At 44.1% G+C, this 21623-nt stretch overlaps 1 protein-coding gene across 1 annotated transcript in view; it reads right to left on the reverse strand.

Moving 5' to 3' along the window:
* Col25a1 (collagen type XXV alpha 1 chain) overlaps positions 1-7454 on the reverse strand; it is a 408157-nt gene extending 400703 nt beyond the window's left edge. Inside the window, exons 1-2 of the mRNA XM_063260619.1 lie at positions 6680-7454; positions 5568-5637 (exon numbers count right to left, since the gene is read on the reverse strand). Of these exons, the coding sequence (XP_063116689.1) occupies positions 5568-5637; positions 6680-6970 (361 nt within the window). The 5' untranslated portion in view covers positions 6971-7454. The remainder of the gene's footprint in view (positions 1-5567; positions 5638-6679) is intronic.
* Between the last annotated feature and the right edge of the window lie 14169 nt (positions 7455-21623).

Below are 21623 nucleotides of genomic sequence, written 5' to 3' on the forward strand. Positions count from 1 at the left end.
TCCAAGAGGCCATTTGTCCTTGGTCTTTTGGATGGCAGGGCATTTTGCCAGTTGTCACTACTGGACAACTAAGAGTTCGGGCAAACCATTGCATTCATTAGGACTGAAACAATTTCATATGCATGCACAGAGTGCTCACAGGCCACTCTGTTGTTTGGTCTTCCAAGAAGAAGATAATGTCTGCCGTTCTTATTTCAGTGACACGTTAGTAAGAAATACAAGTTTTATATGATAAATTTTTGTTTGCAAAGTAATATAAAGGTTTTTTTTTTTAATGGAACCTAGGGCCTTCACAATAAGCTACCTCCCCAACCCGTTATTTAGAGGCAAAATCTTGCTAAGTCACTCAGGCTGAGCTCATTAAAGCCTCTTCTTAAGCCATAGGAAGAGGTGCACAAACTCAAGGCCGTGACTCACATTTATTTTCACCCCTTAACTGACAAAAATAACACCTCAGGTCAGTCCCCAGTGGCCACATTTCTTACATTATGAAAAACAGGTACTTTCACTTGCTTACATTTACTTTGTATATAACCATTTTCATGTACTTGAAGGGTAAACAGGGATCTCAGAAATATCCAGTACACCTATTTTTCTCAAGTGAAGGCCTAAGCAGGTGACTGGCTATGCTACCGTTAGTGATTATCTCAGAACAACAGTGCCCAGGTTTTGGGTACTGTGCCCAATACCCCAGATAGAAAATGTCTCCCCTTAGTCAACCTAAGCTTCCTTGTTTGCAGGAGTAAGGAGGAGAACGAGTCATCAGCCTCCTTCCTACATCACCTCCTCCATGTTTAGAGTCACTCGTTTGTTTCAGGGGGGCTGTAGTTCGGTCTGCCAGCTACCAGTGTGCCTTCAGCTACCCATTAGTTCTTAGAAAGCCAGAAGTCAAGGGAGGATATGAAAATCAGCTTCTATTTCATGCTACAGTTTTTATTTTTCAGCAAAAGCCAGACTTTCTCCTGTTGTGAATTTCTAAAAAGCAGCTATACCCTAACTTCAGAAAAAAAAAAAAAAAGATTTTAATTAGTATTTACCAAAATGGAAGGGGTTTTGGTCACAGGCTCCAGAGTACAAGACTAGTATTTTCTTGAGTGTAGTGTGTCACACCTGTGAATTCAGGTCACTGCTAAACATCCTCCCCACTCAACTGGAAGCTGAGTGAGGGCGGACGCCAAGATTGCCTCCCTCAGAGGTGCACTCCCAGTACCCGGCACAGCATTTGGCAGGCAGACAGCAGGTAGACTCATCTGATCGGGAGACCTGACAAAGGCCTTCTGAAATCATGATCCAGCACTCTTTGCAGACATGAGACAGTCTGTAAAAGTCATACCTGGAAAGGATTTGTGCAGCATGGTGTAATGTGTTAATGACAAAGCTTAGCTCACTCTGGATTCTTTATTTCCAATTCACACACTCCACCCAGCATACCCAGAGGTCAGACTACCGAGGAGAAAGGTACAGAAAGCGCGGATCTGAACGTCTCTGGCCAGCTGCCCGATTCCCACTGTTACTTATCAGCTGGATCACAGGAGCCCTTCCATAAATATTCTTGGCATATGTGCACTTTATGTAAAACTCCAAGAATAGAACCCAAGACAGAGTTTTACAGCCATCGCAAAGAACCAACTGACTATCATACGAAGGTCAAATTTTAAGGCGGTCAAGTCACCAATATGAGCTATTTTTCCATAGCTCAGTGACTGCTCAATCAAATCTCCTGCTAAAGAGAACTTTGATCATATACAAGGAATGTTGTAATATATGATTTCAGGATTTCTTATAAAGCAAATATATTTAAAAATGGAACTCCTCTTGAGCTCAGAGAAAAAGGGAATGTGGATTGTCAAGGGGGATAAATACGATCTAAAACCAGACTGTGGCAATGGATGCCCAACCATATATATTAAAACAGCTAACTATAAATTGCACTCAAAAAAATCATTTTAAAAGTCTGAAGATGATTCAGATAATTAATCTACTTTGTAAATTTTGTATTTACAAAATTAAAAATTAGTATTAAAAATATACAGATCTTTTACTACTCTCATTTTTTTTTCCTTTGGGCAGTCCCAGGGATTGAACCCAGGGCCTCACATATGCCAGGCAAGTACCCTACCGCTAAGCTACATGCACATCACATCTTGTTCTACTCTGATACAGGGTCTGGCTAAGATGCCCAGGCTGACCTCAGATTTGCAATCCTCTTGCCTCAGCTTCTCAAGTGGTGGGAGCACTGGCACGCAGTACCGCCACCCCAGGATCCTTAGAAGTCTTCCTCTTATCTGCTTCTTCACCTAAAGTGTTGAAAGTGCTCCTTTTGTAAAAATAATTTAGGATAATATAAATATCTATAAAGGACCAACCTTCATTGATGTAGCAGTGAAAAACTGACTAGTATGATTATCTGCATGAATGATCTACAAATATATTTATTTAAGCACAGTATTTTATTGAAAACCCTGCCATTCTGTTTTCACTTTTGGGTTCTAAGCAAGTTACACATCCTCTCCTGGCTCCCATTTCCCATCTATAGTTAAATAGCACATTAGAAAAAGAACAGCACTTAGTACTTAATGCATACTAATATGCCAGATCATTTACAGTATCATCCTTTGAAAAAGGTATTACTAGCCCTGGGCAGGTTGGGGGGGGGGGGACTGAGATTAGTGGCCCAGAAAGAAGTTAACTAATTTTACTAAGGTTACACGGTTATTTAGTGGCAGATTCACAATTCCAATCCAGAACTATACGGCTCCATTCCTCCAGAGACTCTGGTCTTCTGATTTCTTCAGAGGCGGCATAAATCCTGACCTCAGTGTATCAGTCACTGTCTCAGCCCCAGCTTCTTCATCTATACAAGGAGGTTGCTAGGACTTAATTCTTTAGGTTTTATGAGAATGTAAGACTGGGTCGGCTGTAATTAGAGGCCTTTCAATAAAGACTGTCTTCTACCTTCACAGAAGTTCCTTCCTGTGTCTACATTTCAAAAACCTATAAATTTTATGTTTTCCTTGTAGCCTACCTGGATTAGCCTCCTTGGGACTGAGATCTAGCAACAGTGATTACAGTAAACCCAAACAGCCGAGCCTTACGTCTCAGCTATCAAGTCCTTGGCCCTGTGACGACGACTGTCAACAGGAGTGTCAACTTCAAGGGGTGGGCATCTATCCACAGGAACTGAGCTGAGGCCACAGGCTTGCCTCGCTCTGCCCTACCAACAGATGTCTGGGTGACAACTCTTAGTCACTGCAAACCAAAGGCAGAGCCAAAGCCAGTGGGAAGTGCTGTATCTCCTTCCTAATCTTCTTGGCCCGCCTGCTCATTCCCTAAGACAATGCTTCACGGGCCATACTTCAGAATCGCTTGTTTTCTCCAGGATGCTACTTTTCACAGAATGCCTTTGTTCTCATGTCTGGGGATTCCACAAGCAGAAGGGACTGTGTATGAATGTGGTCTTCCAGAAAGGAACCTATCTGATTCTGTGTCTTAGCACACACACCCTCAAGGTTACCTTGCAAGCAGCCAGGTAAAAGCTGATGTGATGTGGAGCTCTAGTGGTAGCAAGATAGTAAAGCAGTTTTTACAAGAAAAAAGAAGCCAAGAAAAATCCCTGTTTATTAAATTACCATATTCAGAGGAAAAATAGCCTCAAATAATCATTCTCAGTAAACTAATGGAATCATTTTCTTCCAGATTACAAGTTAGACTTCAATAACTAACCCATTAGACACTATGAAGCAATAATGTCTTCTCAGAAAATAGACCTCAGGCTCGTGGAGATCACTTTTCTACTTTTTACCAAACTCGTTAATACTCCTATTGAACACTAATTACTTTTCAGATAGACAGCAAAAGTACAGTATAAAAAAATACTAGACTCATGAAAAGGTAGGTATCAAATGGTTCCTCTTCTGTGAGGAACCCAGATCATAAATAAAAGTTAAATAAAGGAGAGATGTAGGAAACCAAAAAAGCAGACCATTTAGGGATGCGAGAAGGGATAACAAGACAGGTAAGTTAAAGGGACCAAAAACGATCAATGTATGCCAAATACATATAACGATTCCTCAAAATAAATGTAACTAGTATGTCTTGCATACACTAATATTTTTTAAATGCTGAACTCAAGTGACATGACTAATGAAGTCCTGTACCAACCATCTCAGGAATTTCAACAATCCCTGCATCCTGACAGGCTGCTGTGAATTAATTCCTGGACTAGAAGTCCTTTCTTGAATACCCAACTTTGGATAACATCACCAACAAGAATGAGACCTACAGTGTCAAATGTTGACATTTTATTTCCCTGTAACCTAATATATCTTCTCAAAAGTCTTCAATTAAAAACTATTCTCGACAGACTATAAATAGTACATTTCTTATGCTGTACAAGCTGGAGGTGATGTGGTATTCAGAATTCTAAGCATGCTACTGGTTTAAGTATGGCAAACAAATTAGCACGAGAAGAAATAAAATCTCAGAATAGAAGAAAATAAGGAACTGGCCTACCAGATCCTGTGCCACACTTTAAAGTGGAAACATGTTCTAAGAATTATGTCCTTGGATGATTTCATCACTAGACAAACATCACAGGCTACACTTACACTGTCATGGGGCCATGACAGCTGCTGGCACTGGCATCACCTATGTGGTGTGTGGGCGACTGGAACACCCTTGTGAAGCCCAAGACTATATGAGCACCTAAGAACTATGTACTTGACCATTCAAGAAAATGTAGGAGACCTGCTCACCCCACAGAATGACAAAATAAACTAAAGTGTTCATAAACCCATTAATAGCATTTATCTAAAAAGCACCTCAAGAGTCATGGCTTTTATTACAGAATCTATCCATAGGTGACAACCAAGCCTCCGAGATCTGTGAATAAGGATTTAGCCATTGTGGGGGAGGGATGTGATTCACTAAGGTTTCTTTTCTCTGTGATTGTTATGCCAACATTAACATAGCTCCCTAAAAGCACACAGGGGAAAAAAAAAAGGTAAAATTATGAGAGCCTTTTCTGAGAAGTGATTGAGGACAGTTTGTAATACAAAGCTCGAGATAAAGAACTAATGTCCCTTCATTTTTTTTTTTTTTTTTGATAGAGGGAGGAGAAAGCCAAGGGGTGCAGGTGTTTTCTAACATAATGCTGCACCAAAGAATAAACAGGAACATGCACTGGTGCACCATCACCCACCAGAGAATCCAGAACCTAACACGTCTCCAGGCTTTTTCAAGAGACATTAATTTCATAAAATTGAAGAATGCTTCCCAATCTGTGAATCTTACTAAGCCCTTGTCTCTGTGCCTCATCTTGCCCATATTTTCCATGGTGATTCTTTCCATCTCTTGTGCTTTCCCTACCAGACCTCGGTATGCTGCGTACAATAGTATCTGAGGCTTCATTTGCCATCCCTTTGACTGAGGCATGTTGATTTTATTAAAGCAAGTTGGGTCTGCATTCTTTCTCTGCTGCTATGACAGGTAGAGTCGACAGACACAGGACTTTTGATTTCAAACGTACTGCTATGGAAGAGAGACCTCGTTAATAAGTTCCATTTTACCTGCTGGGCAGTTACACTCTGAAGGTGCTTCCCTCGCGATTCTTATTTTAGCCATATGTTCATAGGATTTCTGTGGGAAGAGAAGAGGCATGAACAGTCATCAGTAGCACTGTAGAGGAACGGATTCCTTAGAGACGCTGGTCGCACGCCTGATTCACCAGCATGTGAGAGCTTGCATGACTAACATTTACATATGTACTTGGACCTTAGTCAAAAGGTAACTGTACCCGAGCCCTAAAAAAAGAAAATGACCATTGTCCTGGTAGCACGATTGCTGGATTTATCTACCGTCTTTCTCCACTCAGCTCCACGACCCTCTCCCTCAGTCCAGGCATAAGCAGCCAAGGCCAAAACCTGGCACAAATGTATGTACTTCTAGGTAAACTGAGGCCCAGCAATGACGGCCACTATTTTACACATATTGTGCCCTGCTACTGCACCTGCCAAACAGCCTCCCTTTTGGGAGACTGACTCCCAACACCCCACAATGCTCCCCTAACGCCGTCCTTAAACATAATGCACAATCCTTTCAATTCTCACCTCTGAGGGCTTCGCGTTCACAAGTACCCAGCATTGCACCCAAAAAAAGCAACTTTTAAATTCTTTTAAGTAAAAAAAAAAAAAAAAAAAAAAAAAACAAAAAAACTTTTAATATGAAAATGCTCAATGGGTGAAAATACTGATTTTAAATCATATACAGGATTACTTCACTCTTATGAATGAGTGGCTTTGGTATACTAATAACACCTCTAACTCTAATCTCCACAAAAGAAGTGAAGCATTTAACAGATGTTATCTCTGCAAGGAATATTCTCCAAACAACTGAAAAAAGAATCACATGAGACTTAGAAAACTGGAGAGGTCGCCCTGGCCAGTCTTCCTTCCCTTTACTAGTCCTGCAGCTTTCAAACGTTCAGACGGAGTGGGGGACAATGACAGACAGACTTGGTGGTATCAAGAGACTGCATTTGTACAAATACATGCCACACGCGCCTGACAGGGCCGCACACAGTCAAACCAGGTGTGCATGCATAAGAGCTCTCAGGCTGCGTCCGCACTTAGTCTCCTGTGCAAAACGTTACCCACGTGCAAAATACCCCAATCTCTCACACCTGAGCCAGAAGGCGCTCCACTTTCTCCTGCACAACGGCCTTCAGCTGATCCAGGGTGTCGGGCAGCAGGCGGATGGAGGGGGCGCCTTTGGCGGATTCCAGCGCGGCGATCCTTGCCTGGAGGTCGCTGGTTTTCGCCCCGAGGTACAGACACGAAGCCACCGCGACCACGGACAGTAGGACGGCGAAGGCAGCGCTCGGGGGCACCGCGCGGGCGCAGCGCCGGGCGGGGGGCTCTTCGGACCCCGGCTCCCGCGCCGCCCCCTTCCCTGCGGGCTTCTTCAGCAGCATCGCGGCGGGGACGGCAGGGACGGCGGGCTGGGTTCCGCTCTGCACTCCCGGTCTCCCGCGGGGATCTCCGGAGGGGCGCGAGGACGACCCCACGAAGTTCGGTTCCTGCGCTGCGGGAGCGGCGGCGGGCGCACGCAGGCTCAGCGTGGGGTGCGGCGCGCCAGGAGCATCCTGCGGTGCGGCCGGGACCAGGGGACACCTGCGCGCCGCCCACCTGGCGGCCCCGCGCGCCTCTCCACGCAGCCCCGGACCTGTTGCTTCTCTTACTTTGCTTATCTCTGCCGGTCGAGATCAGTCCACGCAAGACCAATGTCCCACCTGGATGCAAGTCCGAGAAAGCGCAGCCCACGAGGAGTGGCCAAGCGCACGGGAGGGAACCGGGTTGGCCCGGGAGCGAAGGAGAAGACCAGGGCTGCCTGAATCGTCTGCGGAGCGCGGCGCTGGTGGGGCTTAAATACCCTTCAGGATCCCGGAGTGTGAGTGCGCGCGGACGCCCCGCCCTGTCCCGCCTCCGCCTTTATTAGCATAATGTATTCACCTTCTCCCCGCCCACTCTCCATGGACCCCTCCTCGGGGGGCGGGGAGCGGAGCGGGAGGTAAGATATTAGCATAATATGTAAATACTGTAGTCAAAGCAGCCTCTCTGATTGGACAGGAGCTCTGCGCCCCTCCCCTCCCCCTGTAACTTGGCGCGGGCTGGGGGCCTAGCAGGGTGCGCGGAGCCGGAGGCGGCCCCCGGCCGGGACGGCAGCAGAGTCCCTTGCATCCCGCCTGCAGGCGGGGCGCTGCCAGCACCCCGGCTCTCCGCACCCTCGTGACGCAGCCCGGGGACCCTCTTCCCTCGCTCCTCGCGGCCCGACCCGGCAGGTCTGGATCTCGGTCTCGGTCCAGGTCCCGGTTCAACCTTGGGGCGCCGCCCCCGCCCCGGCTCTGCTCTCCGGGTCGGGACGAGGGTGCTAATGCGTTTCCCTGACTCTTCTATAGGCTTGAGAGAGGGAGTGTGGAGGCGGATTTAGAAAAACACTGAAGAATGAGGTCAATTTTTCCTCTTTCCTGACTCCTGTGCGGTTCTCTCTGGTCGAGTTACAGAGACTCCATCGGGATTCTTGCAAGATGCCAGTATATAGCATTCTGCATCTCCTTGTCTTGGGGGACGGGAATAATACCACTAGGTACTCCATAAATCTCTTAACGCTGCCTCGTAGGAGACAGCACAGATTCTCCTCCTTCAAACTAACCTGGAGCCCTTGCTCACCACTGTAAGCAATCTACAAAATCCTGCACAGGGATGATCCTTCTCACCCGTGTAAACAGACAGAATACTGCTAGATACAAGAGGAAAGAAATTTCAGCAGCGTCATTAAGGGATGAAAAATGGGATGGGGAGACTGAATTTTGCTAATCTGGAAGCCATACTTCCTTACATTTGTGTTACGTAGCGTTTCACAAAGCCCCAGGACAGCAGACTCACCTGAGTACACTTAAATTGGAGAGACCCCACCCCACCCCTGGCCTCCTTTGTCAGAAACTACTACTGTAGCCAGAAGCACAACTCTCTTTGCAGAAGCCCTCCGAATGATTTCATTCACACCGGAAGTTTGAGAGCCCACTGGTATAACACTTTACAAAATACTTTCAAATGCTTTTGTAAATTTGAACCTCACAAGTCTATGGCCCAAATGAGGAATCGCTCTGCCTGTTTTATATATAAACAAGTCTCACTTGATTACAATTAAACATATTTCCAATTCTAGGACCCAAGGAACGAGCACAGATTTAGTTGCACGTGCATGTGTGTTGATTTAATCTAGGGCTTCATTAACGCTTTACTGCTGAGCTATATCCCCAGCCTGCTACAGATTTTTTAATATATTGTTTATTTCTGATTTTCCAGCTACCTCTTTAGCTTTTATGTTTGTGAAACTCTTTCTCTGTATGCCCTTTGAAAGTTTGTGCTCCCTGGTCTCTGTCTCCTGCCAGCCTCACCAGTAGAATCCCCCACTGTCATCCTTACACCGCAAGCTGAATCCAAACGTCCTGGACCTCAGCCCTACCGAGTCACCTGCCTGTGGCCCCTCCACTCACACGTCCCACTCAAAACTGCATCTTCACTGACATCCCACCTCCAAACTGCTGTTTTTCCTGCTTTCCAGCTCAGGACGCAGCTGCCATCCACCCAGTATCTCGAAGCCAAAAATCCTAAGGATAAGCCCTACTTTTTCCCCTGCCCACCTCTTCTTCACTAACTTCTTAAGAGAAAAACCATGTGTCTTGCTAGCCCCTACCCTGCCACTTGGTGTGTGCCTCCTGCGTCTTCTCCTCACCAGTTTCTATAAAGCACGGAGACAAAGACAATGCTAAACTTTTATTCTGGACAAAGCACCATTCTTAGGGTGTCAGTTAAAAAACCATTTTCTACCCTGACAATGCTGACTCTGGGTGACATATTTAGTCTCCACGGTGACATTCTCAGAGCATGCTTGGTGGAAACTGACCATGAGGCGGTACATTACCAACTCGTGCGCACTCTCAGAACCATCAGATCTTAGTAGAGAGATAGAGTTGGAATTTTGTGGATTTGAGACCTTTATCCAGAGGATTAAATTTGCTTTATGTCTTTGGTGGGCACAATACCTCAGAAATGTACCAGCCGTTAGCACTAAGGTTTCAAAACCCAGTAGATTCTCTGCATCAAGCCCAAAGAATGTGTGGATTAACAAAGCTCTAGGGGTTTGAACCCGTGTTGGTCTGCAGAGTCATCAGAGCACAGTTGTTATTTCGGCTTCTATGTGGAGAAGGATTGAAAAAAGGTAAAAATAGCACTTAAAAATGCTATAGCCCAGCTGACTCCAATTTGCTACAACTGATACCAATAGTTGTAAAATTTTGACAGCTGGCTGAAGAGCAGGTATGTGGGGGGAGGGGAAAATAGCAACCCCACTCTGTGTTCATGCTCCAGTCTCCATGCCTATGAATATGTTACTTCATATGGTGAAGCAGGTTTGCAGTTAATGGTCTTGAATGGGGGGGCTTTTCTTCAGTTACGTGGCTGGGTCCAGTGTAACCACAAGGGCCCTTAGATAAGGTGGGGGTGACAACAGCAGCAGAGATGAGAAGGCTGGCTTTAAAGATGCAAAGATCACAAGCCAAAGGATGTAGGTGGCTTCTAGAAGTTGGAACAAGAAAGGCCCAAGTTCTCCCTTGGCACATCCAGAAAGAAGCTGTTATGGCTTGGATCTAGATGTCCCCCTAAAGCCTCACGAACTCAGAGGCAGGACCTTTGTAAACTGAGTGGATGCAGAGGGTGGCTTGCTGTTAGGAGTCGTGGTCTGAGTGGAAGAGGTGGGCCATGTGGCATGGCATCCCAGCTCCTCTCTTGACCCCCTGATTCCTGTTCATCATGAAGCAAGCAGCTGTCTTCTGCCAGATCCCTCTGCCATGCTGCCCAGCTTTGGAGTCAGCCAATTATGTACTAAAATCTCTACAACCAGGAGCCAAAATAAACCTCTTCTCCTTTAAATTGCAAGTGTCGACATTGTGTCTTAGCAAGAAGGAAAGGGACTAAGACAAAAAGCTGCCAACACCTTGACTTTAGGACTCCTGACCATCAGAACCATATTAAGTTTGTGTTAAATCACTAAATATGTGGTAGCCAGATAGTTACAGAAACAAAGGGAAACTAAACTAATATAATCAAAATCACAAGGCATCAGTCTGTCTGCTGCCTCATCATGAGCGGGATGGAACACACCACAGCTGTACTGCCCTAGAACTCAAGCAGACAGTAGAGTAAAAGATCTCATCTCAAATGCTTCTGCATTTCTGCTGCATCCTGGGTATGCACGCCTGTTCTCCCATCAGGATTAGGATGCCCTCTACAGAAGTACATTAAACTGAACACGGTGCATTCTGTTCCCTCGATGCCTCCCTTTGGCTCAACTCAAAAACAGTAAATTGTCACACAGTGCAGTCCCTCTGGTCTTTCCTCCCCCCTACTTCGAGGCTGACCAGGAGCCTGACCCCAGTCCAGCCTCACTGCTGATACCGATCCACAAGTCACAAGGAAAAAAGAAACAGAGGCCAGCAGAAAGTCACAGTGAGACAGAAGGGCCTGGGAACAAACTCAGGAAAAAAGAGACAAACATAAGAAAATAGAAGGAGAGAATTTTTTTTAAGCGGATAGAAAAGAGGTGGGGTTTTTTTTCACATGGAAGATATAAATCTGCTCCTAATACCTCTAAGAGGTCCATCAATATAAAAGAATAGATGTGAAAAACAAACACATTATTTCACATGTTAATATTTTCTGTGTATGTAGAAAGATTATTGATCAAAGCAAGTCTCTGGAATATATAGACAGCACTAATTAAATCACAGAAGAATATTTCACTTTGGCTAAAAATTCTCATGTAGTACCATTAATTTTGAATTAGAGGCTAATGAATTTTTAAAACCTTTAAAACAATACCTTTAACCAATGTTTGTCCAGAAGCTACAAACAGAAGCAAATGTTAGAGACGGTTTGTGGCCTCCGGGGGCATTTACACCACCTGTTGTGTCTTCTAAGCACCTTGATAAGGAGAATGCTGAAATAAATTACGAGTACGGTTACTCGGGCCATTTCATAAACTTCAGAGATTGATGCGACCTCAGGAATCTCACGCAGGAAGGCGACTTCCCCAAGACAGTGGAGCAGCCAAGGAGTTAACCTTAAGAGACACCCTAATCCCACAGCCAGCATAAGTCCCCAACAAATTATAAATATCTTCAGGAACAGAAGAGCAGAAAAGAAGGAATTAGCTCCCAATGGCAGCTAAGAAATTCCTCTTTGCACAGACGAAGAAACTGATCTGGTTTGCACAGGCCGGCGAGGCCAGAAGCTTCCCAGCGGCACTGGCTCGTGGGGGGAAGGCGGTAAATTTTTTCCTCAACCTTTAAGTGATAGGTACTAACTCCACTTAACAAGCTTTTCTCACAATTTGCTAACTCGTATAAGAGGTAACTTTTTCCTGAACTCACCAGAGGAGCCTTTACATGAAATGCAGGGTGGACAGAGCGTGTCCTAGGGTGAGTCAGCTCCCAGGGCAGGGATGCCACACAGACTCCCAGGCCGAACCACCTGAGTTCATGATCCAACTCTGACACGTAGTTACTGTAACTGAACTTTTTGTACCTCAATTTTCTCTATGACACATGGATAATAATAACCATTAGGATTTTTACTGTGAAAAAATAAGAGTGGTATATTGAAAGCATTAGAATACCTCATAGACTTTAAGTGCAATATATGTTTTAGGTCTTACTAATGCAATTATTAACTGGCAGGATGTATGTTAGTGTTGGGGGAATGCTGGAGATTAAACTCAGGGCTTTGGCAAAGAACTACATCCCTATTTTTTATTTTGAGACAGCTAAGTGGCCTGGGCAGGACTTGAATTTGAAATCCTCCTGCCTCAGCCTCCCAGAATGCTAGGATTACCAGGCTATTATTATAATTTTTAAAATATCAGTTATGACCCATAGACACTGACAGAAACAGTTCACACTCTGATTCCACAGGTACTTTTATATCTGAAACGTGAGTTCAGTCCTATTTCAGCTTACAAGGAAAAAGTAGCCCCAGGATGACCTTTCAGCCATTGGATGATTTGAAGAAGTCCCTGTGCCATACCTCGATTAATGTGCTTTATGTCACTTTAGATTTATTTTGCCTCTTCCAAGCCTTCATGTAAATGAAAGCACTCAGCAAGTGTTCTTCAGGGCGTGGCCTCCCTTGTTCAGCCTTCCTGAAATTCATCCATGGACTTTTCCGTTTTTATTGTGGAATAATGTTCTTTTGTTTGAATATAACAAAAATGGTTTAATTAGTTGCTGGTGAACGCTTGGAGTATTTCCAATACTTAGCCAGTGAATAAAGCTGCTAGAAATATTCATGCACACATGTTTTTATTTTTGCATATTTCAAAATACATAAACAATAAGTTTGTCGTATTTGTGATGACAAATTAGCTAAAACATAAAGAAGAACAAAAAGAAGGTACAGCTCTATCACATAACCAAACATTTCAGAAGGGCATAGCAATCAACAGAGTGTGATGTGCTCTTTGGGGGCAGAAATTAAAACAAAGAAAGAGAACTGAAAAGCCTGGAAATTGGCCTACACACAGATCAGCACTTAAAATAAGAAATAAATGGCCCTACAAATGATAAGGAAAAGATAGGCTTTTCACTTGATGGGGATACATATTCCTTCTGTGTATATTCCATGTATATACATTCTACATATTCATACAGAAAAACTGAAAGAAAAGCCTTTTGTCATAGAATACACAAAATGAAACAGACAACTTATAACCTAAATATGAAAAATAATATTATAAAGCATTTAGAAGATAATATAAGAAATTTCTTCATGACCATGAATTAAGTCAGGATTTCTTAAAATATATAAAAAAACTTGCATACAAGAAATGATTGATGAATTGGAATACATTAAATTAAGAACTTCTGTTTAATTTTGAAAGAAAGCTTAAGAGGAAATACTAAGCCATAAGATGGTGGAAGGTATTTGAAAATACAGAAATAGAAAGGACTATTATCTGGAATGCATAAGAATTCCTGTAAATCAGCAGGGTGTGATGGGGCACACCTGTCATCCCAGCACTCAGGGGACTGAGGCAGAAGATGGCCATGAATCCATGGCCAACCTGGGCTGTACAGTGAGTTCAAGGCCAGCCTGAAGTACACAGTGAGACTCTGTCTTTTTAAAAAATCGTACAAATAAGAAAACACAAATAGAAAAACAAGCCAAATTTCAATAGACTTCTTCAACCTCACAATAGCCAGTAAGCACCTTAAAACGTGCTCAACCACATAAGTAATCAGAAAACTTGCACTTCTAACTACCGTATGTACCGCTACTCACCCACCAGAAAGCTAAAGCAAAAGACACAGACAATGACAAACATAAATAAGCATTCAAAGCAGTCACAGCTCACATGCAGCTGGGTGAATGCAGACTTGGGCAAGTGTTTGGTACCACCGTAAAGCAAACGTGGGTGAAGCCTTGCAGGAGAACTTAGAATATTAGCAGAAGTCTGTTCATGGATGGTGCGGGCTTCTGATGGCTCTGGGTGAGGGCTGCAAGACTAGTGAGGACAACCTCATGGGAACCGTAGGCAGCTGCGTGCTCTGCAGAGGCAGGTGTGGAAATGCTAGAGCTGGGGAAGGAGCAGAACAGGGCAGTGCGCTGCGTGAGCATGCAATCCATCTCAGAAAACCCTGGTCAGGGTTAAGGCTGCCAATAGGTTTGCTCACATTGTGTAAGTAAATAGCAAAAGAGATCTGTAAGCAGAGGAATGATCTTAAAGCACAAGGAAGCCAGAACTTGCTGGGAGGAAAGTTTCCCAGATCTCCAGACAAAAACTGACATTAACCTCAACAGAGGCCTTTTAAACAAGATCAAATCCAGACTCGGGAACACAGAAAAGCTGAGAGAGAGTCTGACCATAAAGCCTTGTGTGAAGGCCTCAGAAATATCTACAGTGATAGCTCAGAAGACTGTTTAGTGAGACAGGAAAGCTTCTAAGAAGCTGAGTAACCCAAAGTAGAGCATAGTTCATTTCTGTAAATGCCGGTTTAGAGGATTTAGGGGAAACCAATAAGCTTTTTAAGAGAATTCTATTAGCAAACACATCAACACTAGGAAGAACAAGGACAACAGAAAAAGAAAAGCAGGCTTTGGAGCCTTAAATTCTCCATGCAGCAGGCAGGGTGAGCAAGCTCATCAGTCAGGGGAAGGATGAGCAGAGCCAGAACCAAGAACCGTGGGAGTCGTTCCCAGGAACACTTAGCCTCTGCCCTAACATCGGACAGCCGCTAAGTACTGAGCTGAAATTCAGATGTTCTATGGCCTGGTTACTCCTGCTGTCTTTGCCCTTCCTTTTCAACGGAAATGGTTACAGCTATTATCCCCATGTCTATCCCAAATGTACAGGGTGTATTTGAAACATACAATGAAATTTTAAGTTAAAAAATTACTGCAGTAAAAAACATAGCACCGTGAATCCCCCTCAAGCCCCTTCCCCTCGCTTCAAAACCACTTATCTCACCGTTGCTGCTACTCTGGAGTGGCTCTGGAGTCCTCTTTCTGGAGGGTCTTTACAAGGCGTGGTCAAAAATACACGAAAATGCTGCTGCCGGTGCCAAAGGCAGGCTCATAAAAACATGATGCTGGGTCTTCGGCTAGCTTATTCGCCAGATCTGGTACTGTGTGGCTTCTGGCTTTCCCCCAAAGTCAAAATGACCATGAACAGCAAATGCTTTGAACTCATTCAGGACATAGAAGCAGCCACGACCAGGCAAGGGGAGACACTTAGGAAAGAGACTTCCCGAAGTGTTTCAGAGAGTGGCAAGTAAGATGGCAGAAGTGTGTTTGAAATGAGGGCAGTGTTTTTGAAAGAAATGAATGACAATATGTCTTTTGCTGTAATAAAATTTTAATGTAAACATTCACCGTATTTTTCATTGACAATGCGCATGTAAAATGGAGCATTTATAAAGCCATAAAAAGAAACAAAATGCTATAATCTGGATTAACCTCAAAAACATGCTACATGAAAGAACCCAGACATGCAACCTCACATATTGTATGATTCTCTTGTATGATATAGCCAGAACAAACAAATCCTTAGGACAGAAACTCGATTAGTACAACATGCAATTAGAGTTTATAGTTTTTAGTGAGAAATCTTTTTTAAGACAAATTTTACTGAGTGCTCCCTGTACAGTGAGTTTGGCAGGGTAACCCAACATTCCCAAAACAATCAGTATTAAAGATCCAAACACTTTTTTGTGAGGGGCATATAATTTTTTCCAAATATCCCAGGAATATTTGACATCTTTCTTTAATTATTTATGATAATGAGTGCGATGTGGAGCTGATTGTTAACACGGTACACGTGTTTACTCCTGTCACTAAGGTGTCTGGATCTAAAATGTGACTCAGGAAATTCTTAGAAGTTCACCTTGGACAGAAGCCTTTGTCGGTGGGTGCAGTGTGGCTGTAGGTGACTATCCCAGCAGGCTAATTCTGGGATCATCTCATTAATTAAGTCCTCCAGACCAGCCACTTTACAGGCTTCTAGTACACATCTGGCACCTGACTGGGAACTTCCTCTGGTGTGGGGACCCAGTCTTACTTGCTTGGTGTTTGTACTATTTTGTCACTGTGACCTGGCTGCTCTCATATTGTCATAGAAACAACACCAAGCCGAATAGCTTTACACAGCCCTGGTTTCACAAGGCTCCTAAAATGACTGATGGGTTCTTTCCTGTAATCTGCTTTGGGTCCTAACATGGGCATCATGTGAGGCCCCATGGGTACCAGGCTCAAGGCCAAACCTTATATGGCTCCACCTGCCATGTGACGGATGCCCCACTGCCCAGGGCTACATATAGAGCCCAGGTCGGTGGGCACACGTGCCCTCTGGAGTGTGGGGCTGAGGGGGAAGCCCATGGAGGCCCGAGAAAGGGGCCTGGCCCTGTCTAGTAGGGAATTCTAGCAGGCAGAAGTACACCTGGGTGCATGTCCTTGGGCCTCAGGGAGGAGGCACATAGCTAGAGAAGGGCACAGACTGGGCACCAGAGGAGGAGAATAAGAACAGGACTGCCCCAGGCTCCTGTTTAGTTTACCCACACTTTGCAGTTTTAAACATTTCCACTAACCACAGTTCAAGAATCTAATTTCATGTGGAGCCTGGACTGGTGGCAAATCTGTAATCCCAGCACTCTAGGAAGCTGAAGCAGGAGGATCATAAATTCAACTTAGCAAATCAAGGAAACCCTGTTTCAAAATGAAACAAGGGCTACGGGTGTGACTCAGTGCCAAGACCCCTGGGCTCAACCTCAGTACCAAAAACAAAAGAGAGGGAGACAATCTTTTCACCAAAGAGTGACCTGCACAGAGTGACAAGTCAGTCACCAGCCCATGACAGGGAGAAGGCAGTGACGCATTTGGCTTCTCACCTCAAATGTATCTGCCCTGCTGTTCTTACCAAAACAGGGCTCCCGGTTGCCCCCCAAAGGCCAGGAATCTAATGTTAAGGCGAAGGCTGGGGCGGGGGGCGGGGGGAGTCCACCCCAAGGCAGGTGAGCGAGGCCCTGATCTGTGCTCTTCCCCACTCTCAAACCCATTCTGCACTCAATGGGCCCTCAGTCCTGTGAATAAGATGGTTTCTCTATTTGTGCAGATATTTTAGTTTGTTTTGCAGGAAAGTTGGGCTGAAGTAAGAACCCTAAAGTGATCTGATGACTGGAAAATTGAGTTTCAGGGCAGGGACCCTAAGTCAGGCTGTGAGGCCCCTCGGAGGGGTTTCCAAAGGCACCGTGCAGGCAAAGTCAGCTCAGGGCACTGGTATTTTGAGTGCTGCAGGAAGCCATGGAGAAGTTACAAATACATGAAAGCTGCCGCTTGTATGGAAGGAGAGTTGTAACCCGAGTCAGAGTGCACAGACACCCGGCCAGGAGGAGGAAGGTGAGGCGCAGAAATGAACTCGGTCTGGAAGTCAGAAGCCTCAAGACTACAAATTGGAACCAAAACGTCATGTTTTGTGAGGACTGTAAATCACAGGCCTCAGAATGGTAGGCCACAGACTGGAGGCAGCCCACAAACGTGTTTGGTTTGGCTCACACCACATTTTAAAAATAGGAGATTTCCCATTAAAAAAAATCTAGATTTCCGTCTTGTGAAAGCGAGCAGCCCTGGCAGGCGGCCTCGCCGCCCACTGGCAAGTGTGACCAGGGCTGCAGGCGTGGCGACCTTGCCCGCTCACCAGGTCTGTGCCAACCTCACTTCCTTGCCTGCTGCAAGCTCACCTCGCTCTGGCCAGTGACAAGCACCCTTGGGTGCAGGTTCTGGCCCTGGGCTTGGAAGTGGACAGCCATGTCCACCTTCGTATCACCCACTCCCCGTGTTGTTAACCCTCGCTCAGCAGAGGACCTCGCCCCATCACCTTTAGCGGCCTGAGTGTCCTTCCCTTTGGAGTTTTTTTTTTCCTGCAGCAGTGTGACCGTAGGAGAGACAGCCCATAAAAGCTCCTTCCCGGCACTCTCTGGCCAAAGGCCAAAGCCTTAGGTGAGGCCACCACCCAGAGCTCTGTGTCCCTCTGTTTCGGGATTGTGTTCTGGCTACTATGGTTGATGCTGAGTTTTGACTCGAAGGCCCCAGGATTTCTCCCCCAAATCTTACAGCATACTTAATCATTTGATTGTCCGTAACTAGAGGAGGTTGGATTTTGGTGTGTGTTTTTGCAGTACTGGAGATTGAATGCACTGAGCTATATTCTTTTGCTTGTTTTGTTTTGAAAAAGGGTCTTACTAAGTCACTAAACTACAGACTAGACTCTTTTGTTTATTTATTTGTGTGTGTTTTTCTTTAATTTTTTATTATTTTGAAGGTAGTAAAATACAACAGAACAAGACGGAACAAAGCCAATTTAGACGGCGTAGTGAAATTAGTACAGAACTTCACAGCAGGTTACGGGGATAACAGTAATAGGTACCATGAAGGTATATCTCCTTATCTTCAGGATCGTTGTTCTTTCAATCAAGTATAGCAAAATAAAACAAAATACAGAACATTATAGAACTTCTCAAAACAGAATATTGAATAGAGCAATACAATTAATCAGAATAAAGCAAAACAGTGGTAAAATATTTGCCTTCAAAGAGATGGTAGAAGGAAATCCCCCTAATTTGCGCTATTACATATGATCAGCCTCCCAAGAGATGCTCAGATCTCTGGCTCCCATTTGCCAGCAAGGGAGGCTGGGAGGTGGGATGTTTGATTCTCAGCCTGTGTGCTGGTAGGCTCACTACCACTTAGCAGGGAGGTGAGCTGGTTGCTTGGTTTCCCAGCACCCAAAGTTCCAACATGGGGTGGATCTCCTGAGTCACTGATGGTTTCCCCCTGGAGGGCCCGAAACTTGCCTAGCCACGGCCAATTATGGTGGGGTAAGGGGTGGGGGGATGGAGGTGGTTGCTTCTATTTTTGTTTTTTAGACAGAGTTTCATTATGCAGTCCAGGCTGACCTTGAACACACTTTGTAGCCCAGGCTGGCCTGGAACTCCCAGTGACTCCTGCTTCAGTGCTCCAAATACTGGGATTACAGACCTGCACCATCATGCCTGGCTCTTAGACTCTAACTTTTGATCTTCCTGACCAGTGATCCCAGAGTACTGGGATTACAGGGTACAGCATCACACCCTAGCTCTAGAAGGTGATCTGTAGTCTAGCCCAGAGGTGTGTACCTGAACCTTCCACAAACAGGACTCTGCAGGAGCAAAGGCTTCCAGAGCTGGACATAGGGGGAAGACACAATGGACATCAATGGTTTAAGATCATCATAAGGGACAGTCCTGTTCCGTGGAGTGTGGAGCACACAGGAGCACTGATCTGACTCTCACAGTAGACGCCCTATCGTTTCTCTATGGAACCCTCCTGTGAGACACACCTGGGCACCGGCCATCAACAGGTGGTATCCCTTATACCTAGAGAGACAGAATATACATATTGTCGTGAGTTTATTATCCAACAGGATAGGATTTGGATATTTTAAAAGAATATGAGTTTTTAATATCTTGTTCTATAAAGAAGAGGGAGCCAGAAGCCCAGCGACAAAAAATTTAAAATCTCTACAGGTATAAAGGAGCAAATACCAGTACAGGAGAGGCACAGTGACATTGGGTGCTTCCAAGACAAGCAGAATCCAAACCCACTGGAAGGGCCAGACAGCTACTGCATATGCCACTTCTTGAGAGTGGCAGTGACCCAGCCACTGATATTGTGTGCCACATCTGTCACCCATCTTCATGAGCTTTTTCTTTCTTTGGTGAGGGTTCTTTATCTGTCCGGGATCAAGTCGTTAGTCAGATGTATGATTCAACTATATTCTTCCCTTCTGTAACTTGCCTTTTAATTGTTTAACAGTGTCTTTTGAAGATCATAAATATGAATTCAAGAAAACCAGTTTATCAGTGTTTTCTGTTAGAGTGCTTACCTTCAGTGTTCTAAGAAGTCTTAACTGAAGAGTCCAAAGATTTTCTCTTAAGTTTTTCCTTTAGAAATATTACTGTTTTAGTTTTGCAAATATTTAGGTCTGTGATGGATTTTCATTAGTTTTTGTGTATGGTGTGCAGTAAGGGTCAAGCTTCCTTTGTTTCCTGGTGGACAGCCAGCTGTTCCCTAACCATTATGAAACTATCATTTCTTTCCATTGATCCATGTTAGCAACTGGGTCAAAACTCAGCCAGCCATATGTGTAGGTCTACTTCCGGACTCTGTCCTGGACCACAGATGATCTAATACCAATACCACACCACCTTAAAATGTGTAGCTAGACAATGTCTAGAAAACTTAATTACACACCCAATTGTCCTTTTTAAAAATTGTTTAATTAACTGCTTTTAACCATTCTAGTTCTTTTATCTTTCTTTGTCAATTTTTTTAGAATTACCTTATCAATTTCTTTGTAACTTTCTTTATACAGGTCTTACACATATTTCTGTTAAATTTTTTCCTAAGTAGCTCACAGTTTTAGTGCAATTGAAAAGTGATCAGTGTTTCAAATTTCAATTCCAACTCAATATTCAAAGTACAGAAACAGTTGATTTATTAATGTTAACCTTGTAGCTTGTGCCTTTATTAAAGTCAGGTGTTTAACACCAGGCATGGTGGTGCATGCCTGTAATCCCAGCACTCGGGAGGCTGAGGCAGAGGATCATTGCAGGTTTGAGACCAGCCTTGGCTACAGAGTGAGCCCAAGGCTAGCTTGAATGCATAGGAAGACTGTCTCAAAAAGCCAAAAGTGAGTAAATATAAAATAAACTCAGGTTTTGGGAAGAATTCTGAGGGTTTTCTATGTATGCAACCATATTATCTACAAATTGAAACAAATACAAACCTTTCATTTCCTGTTTTGTTGTGCTGTCTAGAAATTCTAGGAGATACTAGGATACAAATGATAGATGTGAGAATCCTTATCTCGTCCCAGATGTGAGGTGAAAAGCATAGCCCTTTTCAGCAATTTGTAGGGTATTATTTTTAGAGCTTTTGTCGATGACTGAAATCAGATATAGTAACTTCCATTCTGTCCCTAGTTTACTGAACAGTTTTGTTTTTCAAGTATGAACAGAAGCTAGATTCTGCTGAAAATTTTCTACTATTATTTAAGTGATCATATCTGGCTTTTCATTTTTAGTCTATAAATATAATGAATTACACTGATGATGGATTTTGAATGTTAATTCAACATTTGACCTTTGGTCCTTTTTTTGTATTGTGATTAAATTCATTTCCTTTAACATTTTGGTTTGGTTTGGGTATTGAGGTAATACTGATTTTATAAAATAAGTTGACAAAGTGTTTCCTCTTCTATTTTCTAAAAGGGTGTGCGCGAGATGGATGGTCTGATGCCATCTGAGTTCGGTGTTTTCCTTGGGAAGAAGGCTTTGTTTTCTAATTCAATTTATTTAACACGAGGACTGGTGAGATTTTTCCATTTCTTGTTGAGTCAGTGTTACATATCTTGCGAGAATTTTGCCCATTTCTCTTCAATTAGCAATGATATTGTCATAAAAACTGGCCATGCTCTAT

Source organism: Cavia porcellus, unplaced genomic scaffold (assembly GCF_034190915.1).
Source record: "Cavia porcellus strain 051 isolate PalLab524CR breed Dunkin Hartley unplaced genomic scaffold, mCavPor4.1 scaffold_14, whole genome shotgun sequence".
NCBI lineage: Eukaryota > Metazoa > Chordata > Mammalia > Rodentia > Caviidae > Cavia > Cavia porcellus.